Here is a 25,972-nt window from a genome sequence, read left to right as displayed (position 1 = left end):
TTGGCATTTTTTGCAAAACCAATTCGTAGCCAACCGGAATGGAATTTGAAAAATCTGACATACAGTCTTGATCACTAGTGGGGGAGATTTATTTCACAATTTTGTTATACATTTTAATTTTATTATGTTAAAAAGCAAGAGTCCAATAGTATTTCACTTCCACTGTAAAAAAAAAAAAGTTCTAATAATCACGTCAGTATACTGTAAAAGAACATAGCACTAACTTTTGAGATTGATGTCTTCCTAATAATCACCAGTTGGTACTTTATAAAAAAGAACATGAAGCTAATTATGTATTTTAATGTTGGAGTGTAGGACCATGACTGAAGAGGAAGCTCAACAGCTGGTGGATAAGAGGATTGCAATGGCCATGTCTGTCGTTCTATTCACCGGCAGCAGCCAAAGACATACATTTGTCCAGTCTCTTATTGGTGTTGAGATGTGGAGGGAAGGTTGTCCTCAAAAGATGTTCAAGATCATGAATAGCCTTGGCATCTCCCTGTCCAGAGTTGTTTCAAGGAACCACATAGTCAGACTCCAAGATGACCACGATAAAGAGGTTAAGCTGTGGAAAGGACAGATTGAGGTGAGTATATAGGGGGGCAATATGACCATAAAACCTTATAAAAATGTATACGTATTGTAAAAAAAAAAAGTTTTAACCATATAAAACTAACACTCATGTATGTATACATAGCTTGATGGTGTGATTCAAATTGAATAATTGTTTTCATTAAACACCTGTCCATTCATCTCCTTTACATTTAGAAAGAACTAAGGTGGATATATGCGATACATGGAAAGAGGAAAAATGGATTCAAAGGTCAACCCAATCGAGTTCCAGCTTTTTCTCTCACTTGGGACCGAGTCAAGGTATTACTTTAAGGTTTACGTCATATTGGTTTATTACCATTTTGTTGAATGAATTCTTCCCTAGCAATAAAATCTCATGTCTTTCCATAACAGATAGCATCCCATGCCAAGCATGAACGTCTAGGAGGAAACAAGCCCACGATTTGGGCATTTCGCTTTGCCCATAGAAACCGCATACCTTTCAGCTATCTACAGGGGCCTCCGAAAAAGGCAGTTGAGGTGTCCCCAGGCAGCATCCTCCCATCAAAACAGGTACACATCCTTTAAAGAATACATACACATGACCACCAGCCTGCTGTAAACAATAAATATAATATTTTCTTTCTTTTTTTATGTTAGACATATGAGGCACTGCGGCAGCGCATGAAGACAATTGTGATGCGCATAATTGTTGACAACCTCACAGCCCTGGAAGGATTGAGAAGCAAGGTTGTATGGCACATTCCCCACTTATACTCCAAGCAGATGAAGGAGAAGAGCAATGTTGTAAGTCGGCACATAAACTTTTTTAGTATTTCTTTAAATTGTTGGACTGGGATCGTATCTATGTTTCCTGGGTTCTATGTTCCCCGCTTACAACCCACTTACACTCACTAACCTAACGTAAGCGGGGAACATAGAACCCGGGGAACATAGGGATGGACTGATGCCACCCACCAGCTGACAGACAGACTGGGCCCTCTTTAGACTAGCGAGGCTAAAGATAGTGAAATTCCCCCCAAAAGAACTATGCCTTTAAATTTCTCTAATGGGCCGGGTTTTTTTGTTTGTTTTTAACAGGTCAATCTTGGTGCAGTCCCTGTGGCCTCGAGCACAACAGAAGGAGATGCTGAGATAATGGACGGCCTTATTGAATATGTTCCAACATTGTCGAAGAAACCCCACAAAGTATTGTGCTGTTCAGACGGCCTAAACATTAACACGACGGAGGAGCCCAGTGAATCAACAGCCCAACAGAGATTTGAAGGGCTTGTGGACGCGCCACCAGAATATCACAAGGAATCCCTTTGTTACCAGGTGACAAACTACAGGTTTGATTTGTATAAATGTATGAATGAAGAATTAATTAACTATCACATAACTTATCCAATAATGAGGGCCTTCAGGTGGGTAAGAGGTAAAGTACCTGTGCACCACCAACCATGGAATCTAGAGGTTCGAATCCACCACAGTGCATCCTGCTTGGCCGAGTGTATATGTTAGTCAGATTGAAAAATAAGTCGGATTGGAAAAGGAGTGCTCGCTTTCTTCGAGTTCACCTCCCCTGCGGCGGGGTGGGGCTCCCCAACAAAAAAAGAAATGACGTCTCTGAGGTACCGAGTCTAGGGACCTTTGCAACGCTCGGTACGGCGACTCGCTCGCTCGGCGGTGCCGCTTGTGGCTCAAGTCACCTTCAGACGGCGTGCCTCCGTCGCTGAAAATGAGTGCACCTTTTTCAATCTGACTGGTTTTCCAATTATACTGTGACATCTATACAAATACAAAAATGTTCATGGGTGGGAAGCCGGTCTGGGAGGGTGATGTTTGTTGCTGTGCTAGTGGCTGCTATGGGCTGGGGCGGTGCCTGTCAGAGGTGCTACGTCATCCCTGTGGGGGCTCCTCACTGGCATGTGAGCCAGTACGTTAAAACAGCAGTGGCGACACAGAAGGGAGGATTAATTGTTTTAATAAATTCATTTGAGATTCATTCATTCATTGTGGGTACACAAAAGAAAAAAAGTTGTCTAGTTTTGGCAATTATATTTATCATCATCTATTTAACCACAGGACATTATGAAAATGCTGTGCAGTGAGAAGAGCTTGGAGGCTCGAGGATCTCTGTCCCAGCTCAAATCAGTGTTTGCAGTGAGAGGCCTGAGTATTGATGGAAAGGTCAAGGAAACAATCCTACATGTCTGGGGTGTGGATTTCATCACGGTAATATTCAGAAAATGTGCATTGCTTTAACTTTCCTCATACTTATAAATGTTTCCATGCATGTTCTGCAATACATATCACCTAACCCAAAAACAAATGTTTTTTTTTCCCTTTCTTTTCCTACAAAGTTTGTGACTTCCGCTTACATCACTTTATACGCTGCTACCGAGTGCAACCTTGACACTGTTGATCAGCAGCCTTCAGACTTCCCCACAGACGCTGAGGCCCAAATGGAGTGGCTTAGTGGACTCTCACACAGACTGGTGGACTTGGTGTGGATGCCACCACCTCAAGAAGACATAAATACTGCTGCTGCCACTGCAAGTCTCTCTGAAGTAGAGAGGAAAGAAGTCTGTTTCTGTGGAGAAGGTAGGCAAACTAGACGCGTCGCAATTATGGGAAATTGCAAAGTGTGGTTGCGCCGTCGCCGGTCGCAGGTTGCCGCCGCCCGGACTTGAGGAATATGCTTGGAGGAATACCGTCGGAGGTCGCGTGACGTACCATTCGAATTTGGTGCTGATTGGATCCTGTGTTCGTGATACATGGCGTTTTGATTTGAAGAAATAGGCCCCTCCCACTAAAATAAATAAGCCCCTCCCACAAATGTAGCGGGCCAATGACATCGTCATGTCACTCCTGAGATCACCTGCTTTTCAATTTGAGAGGCGTGATCCCCCCAAAAATCATGTTTTTGCATCAAACGGTTACGTTTTGCAGAGTTGTGGCGCCCCCTATGGGTCAAAGTGGAAATGCTTTTGGGGATTCGTTGAGTAAACCACCCTCGACATGTGATTCAAATTTGGGATCGATTGGACGTTTCGTTCGTGATTTTTGGCATTTTTGGTAAAACGGGCTCCTCTCGCTAACTTTGGAAGCCAATTACGGACGAACGGTAAGGACTATCAAAATGCCGTTTGGATAGGTTTATCGCATGGGTCCATAGATGACCTGTACCGATTTGTGTGAGATTTGGACAAAATTTGTAGGAAAAGGAGCAAAAAGTGTGTTTTGAAGAAAATTCAAAATGGCGGAAAATCTATCCAGACGCAAATGGGCGTGGCCTATATGGGGAGTTGCGTCATGACCCAAGGAATCTAGGGAAAAGGATTTTACGACCTACGGTTCAAGAGTTATAGGCCAAAAGGTAAAGTGGGCTGTTATAGCGCCACCATGTGGCCGACTGGTGTGTTTTTTTTTTAAATAATTTTGCAAAAATCTATTAACCTCCCCTCCAAGTCATGTAACTGTAGCCCTTATGGTTACAGAGAAAAAAATACTTGAATGGGAGTTTTTGCAATTCCCATTAAAGTGGATGGGGAAATTTAATGCACTAATAAATCAATATCAAAAAATCTATCCAGACGCAAATGGGCGTGTGACCCAAGGAATCCAGGGGAAAATAAATTTTGATTTTACGACCTACGGTTCAAGAGTTATAGGCCAAAACGTAAAGGGGGTTGTTATAGCGCCACCATGTGGCCGATTAGTGTAATTCTTTTTTCAATAATTTCGGACTAAATTATGAACCTCCCCTCCAAATCTGGTAACTCTAGCTCTTACGGTTTCAGAGAAAAAAATACTTGAATTTGAGTTTTTTCACTTTTTCATTAAAGCGGATGGGGAAATTTAATGCACTAATAAATCAATATCAATTAAACTATTTAACCAATCTCTTAGCAAAATACAAGCGCACGATTCCAGGTCAAGACGGTCATTTTGATATATGGCACTAAATTGGGGAATAAAAACTGTGGGAGGAGATGCGGTCTAAAGTATTGTTTATCTAGAACATGAAATAAAGTGTCCCTAGAACTATAGTCTGGTTGCCCTGTTAGGGCAACCACACTAATAAGCGCATGCTTTAAAGGAGGAGTTCACCCAAAAAAATATTTATTTTCTATCAATTGCACACCCCATGAAGCCTTGAATACATGGATTTATTTTGGTTTTTGTCGCATTCCTAAGCCAATAATTTGATGCCCGGGTGTATTTCCGGTAGGAGACAAAGAATCTACTTTGTGTCTCCTACCGGATACATTAGCCGGTAGGACACAGGAATCAAATTATTAGCTTAGGAATGCGACAAAAACACGAATAAATCCATGGATTCAAGGCTTCATGGGGTGTGCAATTGATAGAAAATAAGTAATTTTTTGGGTGAACTACTCCTTTAAGTTATTTTTTAAAAAGTCTAATGCTTCAGGTGCTACAGACATACAGTATATTAAACAAACCCATCGTAAGTGAACAGCTTAGTATCTTACAATTACTTTGCTATGATCAAGTCTGGATTTTGGCCACTTCACAGGACAGAAACGTAAACGTAAATAAGTGCAGAACTCTGATCGATTTGTCCTACAGAGGTGACACTTGGTCCGGAATGTACATCTGATTCTGGACATATAAACAATCAAGCCTCCACGATAAAAACAAACAAACAAACCCGGTCAATTACTGCTATGCAGCTAAATCCTTTTTATTATTTCGTTTTTCCCCCATATATCATGCTTTTAAATGGTATTTTCCCCCCTCTTTTTGAATGCCTTTTTATGCCTTATATAGTACCTTGAACTGCTTTTGTGAATGTAAAGTGCTATACAAATAATTATATCATAATTAAATCTGTGTCTACTTAATTTCAGAAAAAACAGGTGAAACATTAGTGCAGTGCTGCAGCAACCTTTGTGGAGGTGTGTGGTTCCATGAAGGTTGTGCGCCGATAGACCCAACAACCGATGCGACCGTCACTCAGGATTGGTTCTGCAGCCCAGCTTGTCAAGGAGATGGCACCTACATATACTGTTACTGTAAAGAGCAACGAGGGGGACAGATGGTACAGTGTGCACTCATGGACCAGTGCAAGAGACATGAGTGGTACCACAAGGACTGTCTGAGTCTGTCAGAACAAGACAATGCTGTCTCTGAGGAGTGTAAGAAATAACTTAATGTCCTTTCCAATGTCCTGTAGCGTTGACCGCCTAGAATCCTAGATTAGAATGAATTTTGAACTTTGACTTTTATGAATTAAAAAGTACTTGAAATGCATTTAAAAATGTAGTTATTGTGTACAAAAAAATAGACTAAAACTAGAATTACCTGAAGTAAATGATTTGATAATGATCACCAGTAGAGGGAACAAAGTGTGAATTAATTATATATTATTATTATTTTCACACTATACAGCATAAGCTACTCTGTCGTAAAACAAGAGTTTAGACTGTTGATGGAGGGACTTGGATTTGAGTTCGAGACTTGAGTTGGACTTGTGGTTAATTGACTTCACAAAAAAAACTGCTAACCAGTTAAATCTAACTGAAAATAGAAGGTCTACATGCTCCCGTTGTGAGCTTGTATATCAGCTATTTTCACTACTTTTGCTTGAAAATCAATCAATGCATTCGAAATAAAATGTGCTTTACAAAATGCTTGATACTGTTTCTTTCCCCATTACAGCTACATGGTACTGTTCAGAGATGTGCGTCATTGCGTCCGATACAGACGACCAGGTGCTCAACTACACAAAGGCTCTTGTGTGGGAGGGGCTTTATAACATGGCAAGACGAGATGCTATCAAAGAGGGTGATGGAGAAGCCATGACAGACTTCTGGAAAATGGACATGGTTCTGTTCTGGGCTAGAAAACACCTCAAGGATTTTACCACCTGCCATCGATTGCTCACCGGTAGGACTTAGAAAATGTAATGTGTTGCTATGGACATTCTGTCATTATACCAATGTCATTAATCAAGTGCATCTTGTTTGAATAGGGATCGAAGGATTCTACCCAGAGGAGATTAGACAAGACCTGAAGTGGAACCGTGTGGCAAACCTTGAAGGAAAACCTGGATGCAACATCAGCTTGGATTTAGTCAATGAATTCATGAATATCGAATTCAAAGGTATGTTACTGAACTTATATTTGCTAAATAATTTCACAGTTACGGTATGTAATTTGTTGAGTGACAAATTTGACATAGTTCTCATCCTGATTATGTCAAGGCTTTGCATTATGACACAAACCCTTGTTTACTAAGACATTGGTTGTGTCCGAATTCAGTCAATCTCTGAGGAGATTTTTATTGTTAAAAAACATCTATTGCAGAATTCCATAACTGTCTGGAATTAAGAGTAAATAGTGGAGAAAGGGCATCATATGATCACAATAGTCAATCATATGGAAGCATTGCAATGGTTTGTGAAATAAAAGTAAAAAAGTAGTACATTTTCACAGAGGCCCCATTAATACAACTTCAAGGTTCCTTTGAGGTTCAGACCCTTATATGACATACTGATCTGCAGTGGTGTAAAGTAATTAAGTACATTTACTCAAGTATTGTACCTAATTATGTAACATTTTAGGTATTTTTTACTTTACTGGAGTATATCCAATTTTCAATACTTTTACTTCTACTCCTCTACATCTCAGAGGCAAATATTGTACTTTTTACTCCACTACAATCATTTGAAAACTTCAGCTACTAGTTACTTTGTAGGTTTTTATTATTATTACAAAACATACATTAACCACTTTCAACCAATCTACAAGCTCACGTGAAATGGGACATTTTACATATTGAGCACTTTTATTTTCGGTACTTTTAAGTACATTTTGATGCCGATACTTTTGTACTTTTACTACTAAGTCAATTTTGAATAACAGACTTTTACTTGTAACAGAGTATTTTTTACAATGTTTTATTAAGTAAAATATTCTGAGTACTTTTTCACCACAGCTGAACTGTAATTATGTATTTTGTAGAGTCCTTGGGACGTGTGAGCGACCACTACACCAATGAATGGATGGATCTCTGTGGAATGATGGCAGGAGCACTTGGAAGTGAGGCGAATCGGCTTCTCATCACGCCAGGAGCAGGCAACAGCAGCCACCTCACAACATCCCTGGCATCATCACACGTCTACAAGACAAGAAGACAAGCTGACATCGCTAAGTTTGTGGCCGAGTATAAGAAGGACCATCTCTTCAGGTACATTCCTGGGAGAGCACACCAGGGCTTTGAGAAGTTTACTTACCCACAGAAAATCAAAGCCCCCAAGAAGATGGGGAAGACTATGAGGAATCTCGCACAGGACATGGACCTACAATCATGAGAGATCGTCCAATACAAATGAAAATAAGTACCACTGTTCACCTCGCATTTAGTTTTGGGGAGTGTATTCATTCTTATGTAAAGTCAAGTTTATTTGTGTAGCACAATTTCATACAATGTAAGCTCATTTTGCTTCATATTAAAAGACAACAAAAAGTAAGTGATGGAGTGTATTTGACTCATCCAGTGTTTTAAGCCCCACTAGCACTCTATGGATGGCTAGGTCGGCCCCTCTCTGTCCATTCACCACCTTTACACCTTTTTTTGGCACCCATGGCCTTTCCTCAACCACCACCCTTTTGGAAAGTCAAACTTTACACTTGCACACACACGTTATCTCAAAGTAGAATGCGCATATTGCCATATGCCTTTTGGCAAGCAAATTCATGCTCCCTGGAACATATATTTAATGAATGAGGCTGAATGTGTGAGCATTGCTACTCCGTTCTTTAATGCTCGCCACTTATACTGATGCTTTTAGCCTTAGCCTTAATATTTAGCCTAATGGTTAACAACTGTAGCCATCGTTGAAACTAAGTTGACAGTGTGGTCCAAGTGAAATCCATAATTTTCTGTGATTTCACCTTTAATTGGTGGCTGCTGGTAGCCTTGAAAGCGCTGGGGGAACAACTGCTGCTTATCACCTGCTTATTTAAAAAAAAAAAAAAAAATCATGGGTATAGAAGTAGGACCTATGCATACAGCATCTTCAAGCACCTCAACATGAGGATTAATGTAAATATTTAGCTATTTCTCACTTATACAACCTGTTGCTATTCTTAATTATTTTGTTATTGTGATACAATGTTGAACCAAATCCAAAGATTTTTACTCTTGTTTACTCGTAGAAATCAATATAATAAAATGTATATTGTGGTATCCCAACAGCCAAATGATATGGGCACATGCCACATTGGTGCACTGTCCTGATCAGTAAAACCAGTGGTTCTCAAACCTTTTCATGTGAAGGACCCCCACATTTTTAGAAGAAGGCCGATGCACACCTCAAAAGTTGGTGACAGGTGCATAGGACAAAGGTGCAAATGTTCAAAAGGGGATCTCCGATAATAAAATCAAAGAAAGGTCCTGCACACTGTCTGGAATTTGCAAAAATGTTGCCCTTTCTTTATTAGTTCGACGTTATTGTTAGACCTTCAGACATACAGGGCACTACAACCACCAGACATTGAAAGACTACATCCACAGTATTTAAGTCAACATTCAGCCCATTGGTTGCACAAGTAATCCCAAATCCCAAAGACCCCATCACCATCATATTAGACCCACCCCAATGGAAAACTGAGTGTTTGCAATCACAAAATACAACATTCTTTATGGGTCATGGCATCACAAGTTAAACTCTGAATAACAGAGGAAATGGCCTGTATAAGTCATACAACCAGGTCTTCAATATCTATAAATAAAAAAGGGAGACGACATTAGTGGACCCAGTAGTATTAATAAAAAAAACAGTGAGAATAAAGATTAGAGTATAAAACACAAATCTCCAAAAATAAAAAGCACAAGTCTATTAGATAGGTCAGTCCATCCAATTAACGAACGAATGATCACACATCACAGCATGACATAAGTGCAAATTCATCATTAATTGATGAATTGAAAAGCTAATTGTAGTGTAATGTGAGTTGTCTTACTTGAACATGATTACAATTTACAATTTATCCATTACAAATGCCTAAATTGTAATTATGTCATTGTAATATATTGTTTCTCTTTTGGACGCGTTTGGACAGATCATAGACTAACATGTTAAAGCTACAAACACTGTACAAGTGATGAAATCAGGGATTTCATTATGCTCGACATTTCAGACCTGTTGTAGTACTGTTAGATGGGTGCTCCGTTTTATGAAGTATTGGCGCCATCTTGTGGATAAACCTATTTATTTGACAAGGTGTCCAAAACCGTTACTTTTTAAAAAAAAGTTTGCTTTTAAATTAAATAGTGAAAATAGTCAATATACAATCTCACAACGCGAGCTTGTTTATCGTCTGTTTTCACTACTTTTGTGGGACACTCCTGCGTGAGAAAATAAGGCATTATTTACGAAAACACATAAAAAGTTAAAATACGGAGATACGAGGTTTTTGTGTCAGTTATGTTGTTATTTCTACGTGACGTCATATGGAAGCGACGCGTGGTCTAACAGGACCCCCGGAAAGTTGGTGGTAGGGTTTCCATGTCCTCTTAATATAAGCGACTTTGGGCTTGTTTTTCTGTCAAGTTGCTTGTAAAAATTGGTAGTTGCGGGTTAAGTTTTTTTGGGCTTGTTTCTAACGTGTACTTCCTTATTTAGGCTTGCTTCCAAATGCTTTAATTATTATTTAAACCACTCGTTCTCAAATATTTTCATGACAATGTTTTGTGCCAGGGAACATTTGTTGTCATAAAAAAGTTGAAAATAGCAGCTCTACAATTCGACGCGTTCTGAGCTTGTAGCCTAAGTTGCCTCTTCTGGGCTTGTTTACCTAGACCTGGTGGTTGCTTTTTTCTCTCACAAAACCAAACCTGGCAACACTAGTTGGCGGCTATCAGCTTTGCTTGGTGATTGAACGTCTTGTTATTTTTTCCCTCCTAATTAAGCTGCAAACATAATATACGGTGCAGCCTGTGCCAATATTATCATCACATACTAATACACAGAACATGGAGGAGGATTGTGTCAACATTCCACCTGCTGAAGAGAACACGGGGGGTTCTGCCAACGACATGGCATCGACTTCTGATCAGAACATGGAGGTTTGTCAAGCCCCTTTTGAAATCTCACTCTCCACGATAGCTCCGAGATGAGGTCCCGCTGTCTGGGGTCCCGGCAGAGGTAGAGTCCGTCCAAATGCAGTGAAAAACACCCTTTCGCAACATCTTATTCAAAAAGTAAAGGTTGTCCTAGACACCTACAAATGTTTGCAATTTCGCCGGAAAGTAAAATTTAACCGATGGGGTTTATAAACCCGTTTAAAACGCTTATTTAGTCAGCCTGTGCCATGTTTTCCCCGTTCAACCCGGAACAACCCCCTACGGCAGGTACCAGTACTATTTCCTCCGAGGTGGAAAGACTGGTGATGCGAGGTTAACCTTTACTGCTCCCGATTCGACTACAATGGGAAAAAATGGCACAGGCTGACTAAATAAGTGATTTAAACGGTTTTTTTTTCAACCCCGTCGGTAAAATGTTAGTTTACAGTGAAATTGCATTGGTGTCTAGGACTACTTTTACTTTTTGGGTAGGGTAGGCTACTATGATAAAAAAAAAACTGATCTTCACTGCATTTGGACGGACTCTACCTCTGCCGGGACCCGAGACAGCGGGAGCTATCCTGGAGTGTATGGTTCCAAACGGTGCTAAAGACCGTCATGGATGATTTTCAAAATAGTTTTTGCACTTTCTCCCTTTTTGGTCCGTACATCTACATAAACGTTCAGATTTCAAATATAAAGTGCTGACCCCATGGCCACGGATGTTGCAATTATGTACGGGCCCTCAGAAGTACCCGTATCTTCCGTATTGTTAAATAAGCATTTAATCGAATTGGTGAACATTTTCTCATAGTTACGATGTAGCGTGCGGAGAAAATGACCACCAATTGGATTTAAATGCTTTTTATTGAACAATACGGAAGATACGGGTACTTCTGAGAGCCCGTACATAATTGTAACATCCGTGGCCATGGGTTAAACACTTTATATTTGAAATATGAAGGTTTGTGTAGATGCACTTACCAAAAAGGGAGAAAGTGCAAACACTATTTTAAAAATCATTCAAGACTGTCATATAATATGACAGTCTTGTATATCAAGGCTAATCTTATTTATGTATCCTCTTGAGACTCAGCAATTCTTTTTTTTTGTCCACTGTAGTGCACATCAGTTTTCCCTTAGTTAACATGGGACTATTGAGTCCTGATGTTCCTTACAGATGACAACCATAGCTTTCCAATAATATATCATGTTGTGGACATGGCCATGCCAACTAACCTTTTACTGTCTTTTGAAAAATGTGCACTACAGTGCACATGTTACAGTAACACAGTGGTTCGCAACCTGTGGTTCGGGACTCGGACCCCCAGGGGGGTCCCCACATGATTTGACAAAAAGTGTAAAGTGTAAAGTGACAATTTAAGGACTTTTAAGACCTTTTTAACACCCAAAAATGTTTTAACAAAAAATATACCATTTACTGCATCAAAAGTCATCAACGAAGTATACACTATAAAAACTGGTTAAACAATTGTCAAATAATATAAAAAGATGCAAAAATAGCCGATCTACCCGCTCAAGATGCCTCGCAACGCAAAGCCTCAACCCTTACAATTCCAAGTGCTTGTCAGGGTGGGGGTCCCCAGTTTAAATATGATTATTTTGGGGCGTCGCGGCCTGAAAAGGTTGAGAACCACCCCAGTCCCTCACTCACACATGATGTATAATACGGAAAGCTTGTCCTCTGTAAGGAACATCATTCAGGAGTCAATAGTCACATGTATAATATTAGAGGAATTAAGCAAAAACTGTGCACTACTACAGTGAACAAAAATAATTGCTATGCGTTTGTGTGTGTATATTTTTATTTTAACTGCTGTACTGTCTTTGCCGCCTGAATTTCCCCAGCGGGATCTATAAAGGTCTTATCTTATTCTTATCTTATCTGAACAGAACATGGAGGAGGATTGTGGCAACAACATGCCATCTACTTCTGAACAAAACATGGAGGTTTCTGTCAACATAGCATCTACTTCTGAACAAAACATGGAGGAGGATTGTGTCAACAGCACAGCATCTACTTTTGAGCAGAACATGGACTTGGGTTCTGGTTCTGACATGGGAGCTTCTTTCAAGGCATCATCTACCTCTAAATCGAACGTGAAAGGGACTGTCAAGGTACCACCTACTTTTAAACCAAACACGAAGGGTTCTCTACAATATGTTGCCATTCCCAGGCTGCCTACTGTGCTACCTACCAATTGGAACGTGGAAGATTCTGCCAACAACAATGACATGCCATGTCCGTCCGAACAGAGTGCGGAGGGGTCCGGTTCTGAGGCCGTGCGACGCTGCAGTCTCTGCAAAAAAGAACTCATACCCGATGCACACAAATCCCTGCCGAGAATACGAATATCTAAGCTGGTTGATTTGAAGACTGCGCAAGTACTGTTGCCCCATCTTTCACCGGAGGAGTTTATATGTAGAAATCCGTGCCAAAAGTGGGTACATTCGAAAACAATGCCATGCGCTAGACACATAAATAAGCGCACCAGGAACCTGCGTACTATGCTACCTACCAATTGGAACGTGAAAGATGCTGCCAACAACAACGACATGCCATCTACGTCCAAACAGAGTGCGGAGGGGTCATCTACGTCTGAACAGAGTGCGGAGGGGCCATCTACGTCTGAACAGAGTGCGGAGGGGTCATCTACGTCTGAACAGAGTGCGGAGGGGCCATCTACGTCTGAACAGAGTGCGGAGGGGCCATCTACGTCTGAACAGAGTGCGGAGGGGCCATCTACGTCTGAACAGAGTGCGGAGGGGCCATCTACGTCTGAACAGAGTGCGGAGGGGCCATCTACGTCCGAACAGAGTGCGAAGGGGTCCGGTTCTAAGATTATTAGATGCAGTCTCTGCAAAAAAGAACTCAAATACGACGCACACAAATCCCTGGGGAGAATAAGAATATCTAAGCTGGTTGATTTGAAGACTGCCCAAGTACTGTTGCCCCATCTTTCACCGGAGGAGTTTATATGTAGAAATCCGTGCCAGAAGTGGGTATATTCAAAAACAAAGCCAATGCCTAGAAACAAAAATAAAAAGCGCACCTGGACCGGTTTTTCTATAAAGAAATACCCTCTGCCTTGCAAAAAAATGAGAATGGATCGTGACTCTACAAACACGAAATCAGGTTATTTTTACTATTAATAATAATAAAGATATTATATATATATATTAACTATTGTTATTAATATGATGATTATTTTCTACAAGGAAATGACGGATTACAGTAACAATGTATGTGCTTTTTTCGTCAGTCTACTTAAATACATGAACCCTTGACTGGAGTCCTTATTATTTTAATTATTCTTATTTTCATAAATAGCTGATTGACAAGCTCACAACGTGTTGTGAGTGTCGCTCTATTTGACGTACGACCAAGTATGTAGGGCTTAAGACAGTTAAGAGGTAAACGTTTTTAATTGTCCACTAGATTAGTCACATGAGCCAGGATATAAACCAAAGAATTCAGCCCAAAATAAATTCATTATGCATTTGGAATTTACCAGCCATACAAATTACTTTTAAAGGATTTGAATACAATTTTCCTGTATATAAAACAAGATCCCCCCCCCCCTTAACACCATTCATGTTGTTTGTCATCCACATCAGATGGTCCATCTCCAGCGCCCAAGAAGAAGGTTGGGAAAGTCAACCAAGCGATTCGCTATTTAAAACATGGACAATATGTTCCTGCAATAAGACGACTGCTTGAAATACCAGCTGCTACAGCCGCTTTCAACAAAGTGTGCCAAGAAATCATATGCAAAGAGGTAGGGTTGTCACCATCATGACAGTTTAGTTGACGATTAATTGTCATACAAATAATTGTGATTAACGATTTTATTTCTGTTTGCCCTTTAGGCTTTGAAGTTGCACAGGGTAGATATGACAAATGACTTGAATATGCAAAGAAATGACTGACATTTAATACCTTTTTACCCTTAAAAAAACATTAGTTGTGGAAACAGCCCATCTACAAGCTCACAACACTTTCTGAGCTTGTAGATCTGCTATTTCCATAGATATATGGTGTTTAGATGCTTTGAGAAGTTGTTTATTTATTATACGTTTATTTGGACGGGACAGCGCATATTAAACACCACACACAAAATGCTGTGTAAATACACCAGATTTAGCAAGAATTCTAATTTCCATCCGTAGTCCCCATACAGAAAACAAGCAACATTACAAAAAAGAGCACATATAAACATTACTAAAAGGATACAAACAGAAGAGAAAAAACAACAGTAAAAAATACCTAGTTTTGATCTAAAATACAAGACACTCAAGAAAACTAAAAAAGCCTATTGCCCTAAAAGATGTAAAGGATGGACACTATGTTAGTGGGTCGATTTTTCCAAATTGCGCTTCCTTGAACTGAAAAGGAATTGTGTGCAATAGCTGTCTAGACTGCACCTCACAATCCCCTCTGGTGACGGCCCTTGTACTGATGCCTGTGTCGGGCCTTTTAAGTCCCGGAAAGGAGCATTTAATTTGTCACAGTATTACTATAACCACAATTCAAACTAGCTAATGTTCTGGACACTTAACTTGATGTTGTGTAGATGGATATCCATAGACATTCTACCCGAAAATACACATTTGTTTACAAAGATTCAAACATTCTGATCTGGTCTATACCTTATTAGACCAGGTTATTAGAGAGAAATACATTTAAAATGTATAAAGAAAATGCATAATTAAAGCCGATCACATGACACACTGTATGCATTGCACTGTGAAGAGGTGTGCTTGTGCATCAGCTATTTTTCAAATAATTTAGACATTTTTGTGGGTAAGTGAAAAATAAATAAGCATAGCAACATTGTGTGAGTCTGTTCTTTAAAGTCTAACTGTCATTATGGCATAGATGGTGCCGAACTGTAACACTTTGAAGGGAGCCTTTAAAATATTTTATGAACCCATAGAAATGTTGTGTTTTTACCGTGATAAAAGATCACATCTTATATGCCCTCTCATCCCTAGACATATGGGGTACAAATTCTTAGATACAGGGTTCCATGGTCATAAAATTCCTAGAAATATTTTCAAATAAGAAAAACTTTTCCAGGCCTGGAAAGGGTTTGGAATGAATCAAATGTTTTGGAAAATATTTGGACATACATTATTTTGGCCCCAGAACATGTCTAACATACCTGAAATAATTCATAATAATATTCATTAATTAACGTTTTAACTCATTCAGTGCCAATGACGTCTTTTGACGGCCGTTTTCAGTGCGCCATTAGTGCCAATGACGTCTTTTGACGTCTCCAAAAAATTGGTTATTTTTTTTTCTTTTTAATCTCAAAGGAACTAGGAGAGAACGATTTTCAAAAAGTTAATTCTCCATCCACTTCAATGTTAAAATGTAAACGGAGAATTCTTTTTCTCCGTTTGACCCAAAATGCCTTTGGCATATGGATCAACTAGCTTGAAATAAGCCTGGCAGTGAATGAGTTAAAATGTGCTGCTGCACGAGCTGCTTGATTGCGGCCTAATGTGTACGGGATGTCATGTGACGAAAATAATAGATCTACAAATTGCAACAACACGATGATACGTTGTTAGCTTGTAGAATTGGTGTTCGCTCGAGTCTGTCTTGGGGCATTGATAGTACACTGGTGTAAGAGCCTTATTTTGCACCACATGATTGCTATAGGCCTGGAAATAGGGTAAAATACTTTGGAAAAGTTTTTAAAATTCATTGTTAAAAATCCCTATCCCTGTTAAACCCTGTAGATACTGGCCCCCCAAAATATTCATCTTTAGATTGAAATGATGTCATTATCTTAAAAGAAAGCTGTATGAATGTATTGATGATTGTTTTTTAAATATTGTTTACAGCGTATTAAGATGAACAGAGATATGGAGGGACCTTTCAGGAAGCAGCTCACACCCGAAAATCTGGCCTCATTTTGTTGGAAGAAGACAAATGCATGGGTTGAGGAAAAGGCACCTCTTACTCTTACTTGCCTGCGGTCGATGTTCCCACAGGCAAAGAAAATCACAGGACAATATGGGGTTGGCAATACTAAAGAAGAACCACGGAGGTGTGTAACACTATTAATGAGGATTTTAGATTTGTATATTTTACAAGAAGGAAGGGCTCGCAAATCAATTTTAAGATGCTCCAACTTTATTCCAAACGTATTTATTATATTACAAACCTAACAATGTTTCGACCTTGCAGTCTTTTTCAGGTTAAAGTAACTTTATACTTGTAAAGCAGAATACTTAGGCCACAAGGCAAAGCGATGACTCATAACCCTGCTGCCCTGGCCTTGGAGTGAACTGCTTCCAACTTATGAACATGGAAAAAGTTAAGAAACTCCCCCAAAAAACTAGTATATAATTCTAGTTATTATACCTTGCATTTTGATTGGCTCAGTGACAGTTCTGTATCTCCCTATAACTGCACTCTGAACACATACCTAACAACTGCTACTGCCAGCCTTTAGTAACAAACAACTATTTGTTTTCTTCACATTCTAGTCATAAATATTAACTGGAGAAAAGGATATGATGCGTGGCATTTTTTTGCAAAACCAATTCGTAGCCAACGGGAATGGAATTTGAAAAATCTGACAGATACAGTCTTGATCTTGATCACTAGTGGGGGAGATTATTTCACAATTTTGCTTTACATTTTAATTGTATTATGTTAAAAAGCAAGAGTCCAATAGTATTTCACTTCCACTGTAAAATGAAAAGTTCTAATAATCACGTCAGTATACTGTAAAAGAACATAGCACTAACTTCTGAGTTTGATGTCTTTCTAATAATCACCAGTTGGTACTTTATAAAAAGAACATGAAACTAATTATGTATTTTAATGTTGGAGTGTAGGGCCATGACTGAAGAGGAAGCTCAACAGCTGGTGGATAAGAGGATTGCAATGGCCACGTCTATCGCTCTATTCACCGGCAGCAACAGAACACAATCATTTGTCCAGTCTCTTATTGGTGTTGAGATGTGGAGGGAAGGTTGTCCTCAAAAGATGTTCAAGATCATGAATAGCCTTGGCGTCTCCCTGTCCAGAGGGTCCTCAATGAAACACATAGTCAGACTCCAAGATGACCACGATAAAGAGGTTAAGCTGTGGAAAGGACAGGTTGAGGTGAGTGTATATAGGGGGGCAATATGACCATAAAACCTTATAAAAATGTATACCCATTGTTAAAAAAAAAGAATAGTTGTAGCCATATAAAACTGTTTACCCATTGTAAAAAGAGAAGAGTTGTAGCCATATAAAACTAACCTTTTCTCTCATGTATGTGTATATATAGCTTGATGGTGTGATTCAAATTGAATAATTGTTTTCATTAAACACGTGTCCATTCATCTCCATTATGTTTAGAAAGAACTAAAGATACCAAAGAGGACAATTGCATTCAAATGTCTAGCCAATCGAGTTCCAGCCTACTCTCTCAATTGGGACAGAGTCAAGGTATTACTTTAACATTTTCGTCATATTGGTTTATTACCGTTTTGTTGAATGAATTCTTCCCTAGCAATAAAACCTCATGTCTTCCCATAACAGATAACATCCCATGCCAAGCATGAACGTCTAGGAGGAAACAAGCCCACGATTTGGGCATTTCGCTTTGCCCATAGAAACCGCATACCTTTCAGCGTTCTACAAGGTCCCCCGAAAAAGGCAGTTGAGGTGTCACCAGATAGCATCCTCCCATCCAAAGAGGTACACATCCTTTAAAGAAAACATACACATGACCACCAGCCTGCTGTAAACAATAAATATGATTTTCTTTCTTTTTTTATGTTAGACATATGAGGCACTGCGGCAGCGCATGAAGACAATTGTGATGCGCATAATTGTTGACAACCTCACAGCCCTGGAAGGATTGAGAAGCAAGGTTGTATGGCACATTCCCCATTTATACTCCAAGCAGATGAAGGAGAAGAGCAATGTTGTAAGTCGGCACGTACAAATGTACAATCACTCACATTACTAACACGGCAAATCCCATGGAAATCCAGCCTATATTTCTTTAGATGCCGTATGATGTGTGGGACCAAATTGTTGGACTGGGAGCTATCTATCTATCTATGTTAGCTGGGTTCTATGCTCCCCGCTTACAACCCACTTACACTCACTAAACCTAACATAAGCGAGGAACATAGAACCCGGGGAACATAGGGATGGACTGATGCCACCCACCAGCTGACAGACTGGGCCCTCTTTAGACTAGCGAGGCTAAAGATAATGAAATTCCCCCCAAAAGAACTATGCCTTTACATTTCTCTAATGGGACGTTTTTTGTTTTGTTTGTTTTTTACAGGTCAATCTTGGTGCAGTCCCTGTGGACTCGAGCACAACAAAAGGAGATTATGAGATAATGGACGGCCTTATTGAATATGTTCCAACGTTGTTGGAGAAACCCCACAAAGTATTGTGCTGTTCAGATGGCCTAAACATTGACACGACGGAGGAGCCCAGTGAATCAACAGCCGAACAGAGATTTGAAGGGCTTGTGGACGCGCCACCAGAATATCACAAGGAATCCCTTTGTTACCAGGTGACAAACTACAGGTTTGATTTGTATAAATGTATGAATGAAAAATTAATTAACTTATCTAATAATTAGGGCCCTCAGGTGGTTAAGTACCTGTGCACCACCAACCATGGAGTCTAGGGGTTTGAATCCACCACGGTGCATCCTGCTTGGCCGAGTGTATATGTTACAGTCACAGTCAGATTGAAAAATCAGTCGAGTTCACCTCCCCTGCGGCGGGTCAAAAAAGAAATTACGTCTCTGAGGTACCGAGACTAGGAGGGACGATGATTTACGATTCTGTCCTTATCGGGGCATAACTCGGATGCCGCTGAGTCGACTGAAGGTGACTCACTGAGCTTGCTCGGCGGTGCCTCTTGTGGCTCAAGTCACCTTCAGACGGCGCGCCTCCGACGCTGTTAACGAGTGCACCTTTTTCAGTCTGACTGGTTTTCCAATCATACTGTGACATCTATACAAATACAAATTGTCCATGTTCATGGGTGGGAAGCCGGTCTGGGAGGGTGATGTTTGTTGCTGTGCTAGTGGCTACTATGGGCTGGGGCGGTGCCTGTCAGAGGTGCTACGTCCTCCCTGTGGGGGCTCCTCACTGGCAGGTGAGCCAGTAGGTTAAAACAGCAGTGGCGACACAGAAGGGAGGATTAATTGTCTTAACAGATTCATTTGAGATGCATTCATTCATTGTGGGTACACAAAAGAAAAAAATTGTCTAGTTTTGGCAATTATATTTATCATCATCTCTTGAACCACAGGACATTATGAAAATGCTGTGCAGTGAGAAGAGCTTGGAGGCTCGAGGATCTCTGTCCCAGCTCAAATCAGTGTTTGCAGTGAGAGGCCTGAGTATTGATGGAAAGGTCAAGGAAACAATCCTACATGTCTGGGGTGTGGATTTCATCACGGTAATATTCCGAAAATGTGCATTGCATTGCTTTAACTTTCCTCATACTTATACAATGTTTCCATGCATGTTCTGCAATACACATCACCTAAACCAAAAACTAATGTATCTTTTTTGTTTTCTTTTCCTATCAAGTTTGTGACTTCCGCTTACATCACTTTATACGCTGCTACCGAGTGCAACCTTGACGCTGTTGATCAGCAGCCTTCAGACTTCCCCACAGACGCTCAGGCCCAAATGGAGTGGCTTAGTGGACTCTCACACAGACTGGTGGACTTGGTGTGGATGCCACCACCGCAAGAAGACATAAATACTGCTGCTGCCACTGCAAGTCTCTCTGAAGTAGAGAGGAAGGAACTCTGTTTCTGTGGAGAAGGTAGGCAAATAAGAGCAAGCTTTAAAACATTTTTTTTAAAGTCTAATATAATGCTTCAGGTGCTACAGACATACAGTTTATTAAACAACAACAAACAGCCTAGTAACTTACAATTACTTTGCTAAGTTCCCGTCTGGATTTTGGCCACTTCACAGGACAGAAACGTAAATAAGTGTAGAACTCTGATCGATTTGTCCTACAGAGGTGTCACTTGGTCCGGAATGTACATCTGATTCTGGACATAAACAATCAAGCCTCCAGGATAAAAACATTTACCCACTTTTTGTCATTCTTAGGAACCCTGTCAATTACTGCCATGCAGTTAAAGCTTTTTTATTATTTAGTTTTTCTCCCGTATATCATGCTTTTAAATTGTCTTTTTTCCCCTCTTTTTGAATGTCATTTTATGCGTTATATACGACATTTAACTGCTTTTGTGAATGTAAAGTGCTATACAAATAAACTTGTCTTGCCTTTTATGTCAGATAGTTGAGAGATTGTATATCATAATTAAATCTCTGTCTACTTCATTTTAGAAAGAAATGGTGAAAGATTAGTGCAGTGCTGCAGCAACCTTTGTGGAGGTGTGTGGTTCCATGAAGGCTGTGCACCGATAGACCCAACAACCGATCCGACCGTCACTCAGGATTGGTTCTGCAGCCCAGCTTGTCAAGGAGATGGCACCTACATATATTGTCACTGTAAAGAGCAACGAGGGGGACAGATGGTGCAGTGTGCACTCATGGACCAGTGCAGAAGACATGAGTGGTACCACAAGGACTGTCTGAGTCTGTCAGAACAAGGCAATGCTGACTCTGAGGAGTGTAAGAAATAACTCTTATGTCCTTTCCAATGTCCTGTAGTGTTGACCTCCTAGACTCGTAGACTAGAATAATCTGTGACTTGTAAATTGATTTTGACTCGACCATCTATGACTTCAGACCTGGAGGTTTTATGACTGGGACTTGAGCTTTGAACTTTGACTTTTATGAATTAAAAAGTAAAAAAAAATGCATGTAAAACTTAAGTTATTATGTACAAAAAATAGACTAAAACTAGAATTAAGTCCCATGATATATTTGAGCACTATACAGCATAAGCTACTCTGTCGTAAACAAGAGTTTAGACTGGTGATAGAGGGACTTGGACTTTTGGTTATTTGACTTAACTACAAAACTGCTAACCAGTTAAATCTAACAAATATATCGTCGCTATGTCCAAAACCGTTAGTTTTCAGGAAATGGAACAAAATGGTCAGAAACAGTGAAAATAGAAGGTCTACAAACTACATGCTCCCGTTGTCAGCTTGTATATCGGCTATTTGAACTACTTTATCTTGTACGACGAAGTGTTTGAAAAACATAAAAAGTTGAAATATGGAGATACAAGGTTTCTGTCTGACAGCGACAATATATTCCTAGGGCATTTAAAATAAAATGTGCTTTATAAAATGCTTGATACTGTTTCTTACAGCTACATGGTACTGTTCAGAGATGTGCTTCATTGCGTCCGATACAGACGACCATGTGCTCAACTACACGAAGGCTCTTGTGTGGGAGGGGCTTTATAATATGGCAAGACGAGATGCTATCAAAGAGGGTGATGGAGAAGCCATGACAGACTTCTGGAAAATGGACATGGTTCTGTTCTGGGCTAGAAAACACCTCAAGGATTTTACCACCTGCCATCGATTGCTCACCGGTAGGACTTAGAAAATGTAATGTGTTGCCATGGACATTCTGTCACTGTTATACTAATGTCATTAATCTAATGCATCTTGTTTGAATAGGGATCGAAGGATTCTATCCAGAGCACATTAGACACGACATGAAGTGGAACCGTGTGGCAAACCTTGAAGGAAAACCTGGATGCAACATCAGCTTGGATTTAGTCAATGAATTCATGAATATCGAATTCAAAGGTATGTTACTGAACTTATATTTGCTGAATAATTTCACAGTTTCGGTATGTACATTTGACATAGTTCTCATCCTGATTATGTCAAGGCTTTGCATTATGACACAAACCCTTTACTAAGACATTGGTTGTGTGCGAATTCAGTCACTCATACGCTACTGCCTATATAGTAAGTTGGCTGTAGAGGACTATAAAGTGAACTCATCGATGAAATAAATAAATAAATAATAGTCTATATATTATTATTGTACGACAGGTTCTCTCTCCCTCGCTCTCTTTCTTCTGTGACAGGCACCGCCATCGTTTCCTTCCAGACGAACTTGCGCAATGCATTGTGGGATTGGTAGAGCTTAGTTAGTGACCATCGTCTGTACCCAAGATTTCACTGTGCACTGAGGGATAAAAGGAGTCCACTATGTAGGGTATAACAATGATACTATACTTTCCAACGCTACTTTAAAATGCTGTAACTATATTAAGTGTATATATAGGCAGTAGGGAATGATTTCGGACACAGCTATGGTCTGAAGCTCTCCCATCTGAGGAGATGTTTATTGTTAAAAAACATCTATTCCAGAATTCCATAACTGTCTGGAATTAAGAGTAAATAGTGGAGAAAGGGCATCATATGATCACTATAGTCAATCATATGGAAGCATTGCAATGGTTGGTGAAATAAAAGTAGAATACATTTTCACAGAGGCCCCATTAGTACAACTTCAAGGTTCCTTCGAGGTTCAGACCCTGATATGACATACTGAGCCGCAGTGGTGTAAAGTAATTAAGTACATTTACTCAAGTATTGTACCTAATTAAGTACAATTTGAGGTATTCTTTACTTTACTGGAGTTTATCATATTTTCAATACTTTTACTTCTACTCCTCTACATCTCAGAGGCAAATATTGTACTTTTTACTCCACTACAAAACCTACATTAACCACTTTCAGCCAATCTACAATATTGAGTACTTTACTTTTGGTACTTTAAAGTAATACTAGGTAACGTTTTCAACAAAACTAAAGTTAAATTGTATATCTTTTGCGAGTGGCAAAAGTTTCACAACACCCACTCCGTGAATTTCACCCCCGGAAGCCTTTTATTTATATATTTTCTATTGAACGTGTACGGGGGGGACTTTCCCGGGAAAATGACGTTCCTGGCCAACGTCATGACGTCGTGGCCGACGTCCTCAGGAACTACCGCAACGGTTTCCTGTTTGGCCAGGAACTACCGCGCTATTAACAAAAAGGAACCTCACGCTGATTTTAAGATAATGTAGGATTGGAAGATCGAAAAAGAACAGAAAAAGAAAGCACAGCTCATGGTAACTAATGCTCCACTGGCTAAGAGAAACGATCCGTAGATAGTATAAAACAATTAAAAGATCGCTTTTTGAAACGCTTCCGGCTTCCGGTGAAAACGAATGGAATTCTGGGTAATCGAGGACTAGGGAAATTGTATGCAGTGACGGTAGTGACCAGCAGAGGTTGCTAAAAATCGTTATTTGTGATTCTGCATTGTACAACTTTAAGTACATTTTGATGCCGATACTTTTGTACTTTTACTCAAGTCAATTTTGAATAACAGACTTTTACTTGTAACAGTATTTTTTACAATGTTGTATTAATACTTTTACTTAAGTAAAATATTCCGAGTACTTTTTCACCACAGCTGAGCTGTAATTCTGTATTTTGTAGAGTCCTTGGGACGTGTGAGCGACCACTACACCAATGAAAGGATGGAGCTCTGTGGAATGATGGCAGGAGCACTTGGAAGTGAGGCGAATCGGCTTCTCATCACGCTAGGAGCAGGCAACGGCAGTCACCTCACAACATCCCTGGCATCATCACACGTCTATAAGACAAGAAGACAAGCTGACATCGCTAAGTTTGTGGCTGAGTATAAGAAGGACCATCTCTTCAGGTACATTCCTGGGAGAGCACACCAGGGCTTTGAGAAGTTTACTTACCCACAGAAAATCAAAGCCCCCAAGAAGATGGGGAAGACGATGAGGAATCTCACACAGGACATGGACCTACAATCATGAGAGATTGTCCAATACAAATGAAAATAAGTACCACTGTTCACCTCGCATTTAGTTTTGGGGAGTTTATTAATTCTTATGTAAAGTCAAGATTATTCGTGTAGCACAATTTCATACAATGTAAGCTCAATTTGCTTCATATTAAAAGACAACAAAAAGTAAGTGTTGGAATGTATTTGACTCATCCAGTGTTTTAGCCCCACTAGCACTCTATGGATGGCTAGGTCGGTCCCTCTCTGTCCATTCACCACCTTTACACCTTTTTATTGTCACCCATGGCCTTTCCTCCAACCCTTTTGGAAAGTCAAACTTTACACTTGCACACACAAGTTATCTCAAAGTAGAATGCGCATATTGCCATATGCCTTTTGGCAAGCAAATTCATGATCCATACATTTAATGAATGAGGCTGAATGTGTGAGCATTGCTGCTCCATTCAATAATGCTCGCCACTTATACTGATGCTTTTAGCCTTAATTTTTAGCCTAATGGTTAATCACTGTAGCCACCTTTGAAACTAAGTTGACAGTGTGGTCAGTGAAATCCATAATTGTCTGTGATTTCCACAGTAATCGGTGGCTGCTGGTAGCCTTGAAAGCGCTGGGGGAACAACTGCTGCTTATCACCTACTTATTTTAAAAATAAGTTAGTCATAGGTATAGAAATAGGACCTATGCACACAGCATCTTCAAGCACCTCAACATGAGGATTAATGTACATATTTAGCTATTTCTCACCTATACTACCTGTTGCTATTCTTAATTATTTTGTTATTGTGCTACAATGTTGGACCACATTGTACTCTTGTTTACTCTTAGAGATCAATATAATAAAATATATATTGTGGTATCCCAATAGCCAAATGATTAGGGCACATGCCACATGGGTGCACTGTGACCCTGATTAGCAAAACCCAGTGGTTCTCAAACCTTTTTATGTGAAGGACCCCCAGACAGTGTGCGGGACATCTTTCTTTGATTTTATCATGGGAGATTCCCTTTTGAAGGACCCCCAAATAAAAATGTGTTTGGCCACTGACCCCCATATGAAAATATTTTGATCCAGGGAGCCCATACAAGATTTGTGTTGTTAAAATGTTTCTTGTTTTTGAAAGAGGCCGATATAAAAGCGGGTTACGTTCAAATAGCCGAGTACAGTAGAGCTAAGTGGTTAAATGGATTTTGATGCTATATTAAGTAATTTAGCTTACATGGATTTCATGGAGAAGTTTGAGCCCCCACAAGGACCCCTGGGTGTCTCCAGACCCTATCCTGGACTAGCAGCTGATCAGTAGCCTACTGTTTGATTCTTGGCAGGCTGGACCATTTGAGTCATTATTACCCTACTCTCCACATTTATTCTCTTTCTGTCTCTCCTATAAAGGCTTTAAAATGTCCCCAAAATAACTGACTTTTGAACAAACTGACTTAGGTACCATTACCATAGGCTAATGGTAGGGCTTTAAAGCCTACAATATGGATGTAATTTTATGTGAGTTGTCTTATCTGACC

The 25,972-nt window shown here is 39.9% G+C and overlaps 2 protein-coding genes across 4 annotated transcripts in view; both read left to right on the top strand.

Annotated features, from left to right (window-relative positions):
• Positions 1-25,972, top strand: part of LOC308105434 (uncharacterized protein) — a 70,955-nt gene that overhangs the window by 9,330 nt on the left and 35,653 nt on the right. The window contains exons 6-16 of one of the 3 annotated variants that reach the window (XM_080456155.1): positions 316-586; positions 769-873; positions 967-1,125; positions 1,213-1,359; positions 1,654-1,890; positions 2,641-2,790; positions 2,919-3,159; positions 5,433-5,720; positions 6,244-6,471; positions 6,557-6,688; positions 7,549-8,309. The exons of the other annotated variants lie outside the window; for them this stretch is intronic. Coding sequence (XP_080312281.1) covers positions 316-586; positions 769-873; positions 967-1,125; positions 1,213-1,359; positions 1,654-1,890; positions 2,641-2,790; positions 2,919-3,159; positions 5,433-5,720; positions 6,244-6,471; positions 6,557-6,688; positions 7,549-7,898 — 2,308 coding nt within the window. The 3' untranslated portion in view covers positions 7,899-8,309. Of the gene's footprint in view, positions 1-315; positions 587-768; positions 874-966; positions 1,126-1,212; positions 1,360-1,653; positions 1,891-2,640; positions 2,791-2,918; positions 3,160-5,432; positions 5,721-6,243; positions 6,472-6,556; positions 6,689-7,548; positions 8,310-25,972 lie in introns of those variants that run through there. 3 annotated transcript variants of the gene reach the window in all.
• On the top strand, positions 10,080-24,602 carry LOC308105439 (uncharacterized protein). The gene is made up of 15 exons (XM_080456162.1): positions 10,080-10,657; positions 12,569-13,811; positions 14,294-14,454; positions 16,532-16,737; positions 17,534-17,804; positions 18,045-18,134; positions 18,228-18,386; positions 18,472-18,618; positions 18,988-19,224; positions 19,974-20,123; positions 20,258-20,498; positions 21,035-21,322; positions 21,972-22,199; positions 22,288-22,419; positions 24,115-24,602. Exons 1-15 carry the CDS (start codon positions 10,565-10,567, stop codon positions 24,462-24,464), a joined length of 3,996 nt encoding a protein of 1,331 aa, XP_080312288.1. The 5' UTR covers positions 10,080-10,564; the 3' UTR covers positions 24,465-24,602.

Source organism: Gymnoscopelus braueri, assembly GCF_963280865.1.
Source record: "Gymnoscopelus braueri genome assembly, chromosome: 17".
Taxonomy (NCBI): Eukaryota; Metazoa; Chordata; class Actinopteri; order Myctophiformes; family Myctophidae; genus Gymnoscopelus; species Gymnoscopelus braueri.
Note: the sequence above shows the minus strand (reverse complement) of the source record. Positions and strands in the feature narration are given on the sequence as shown.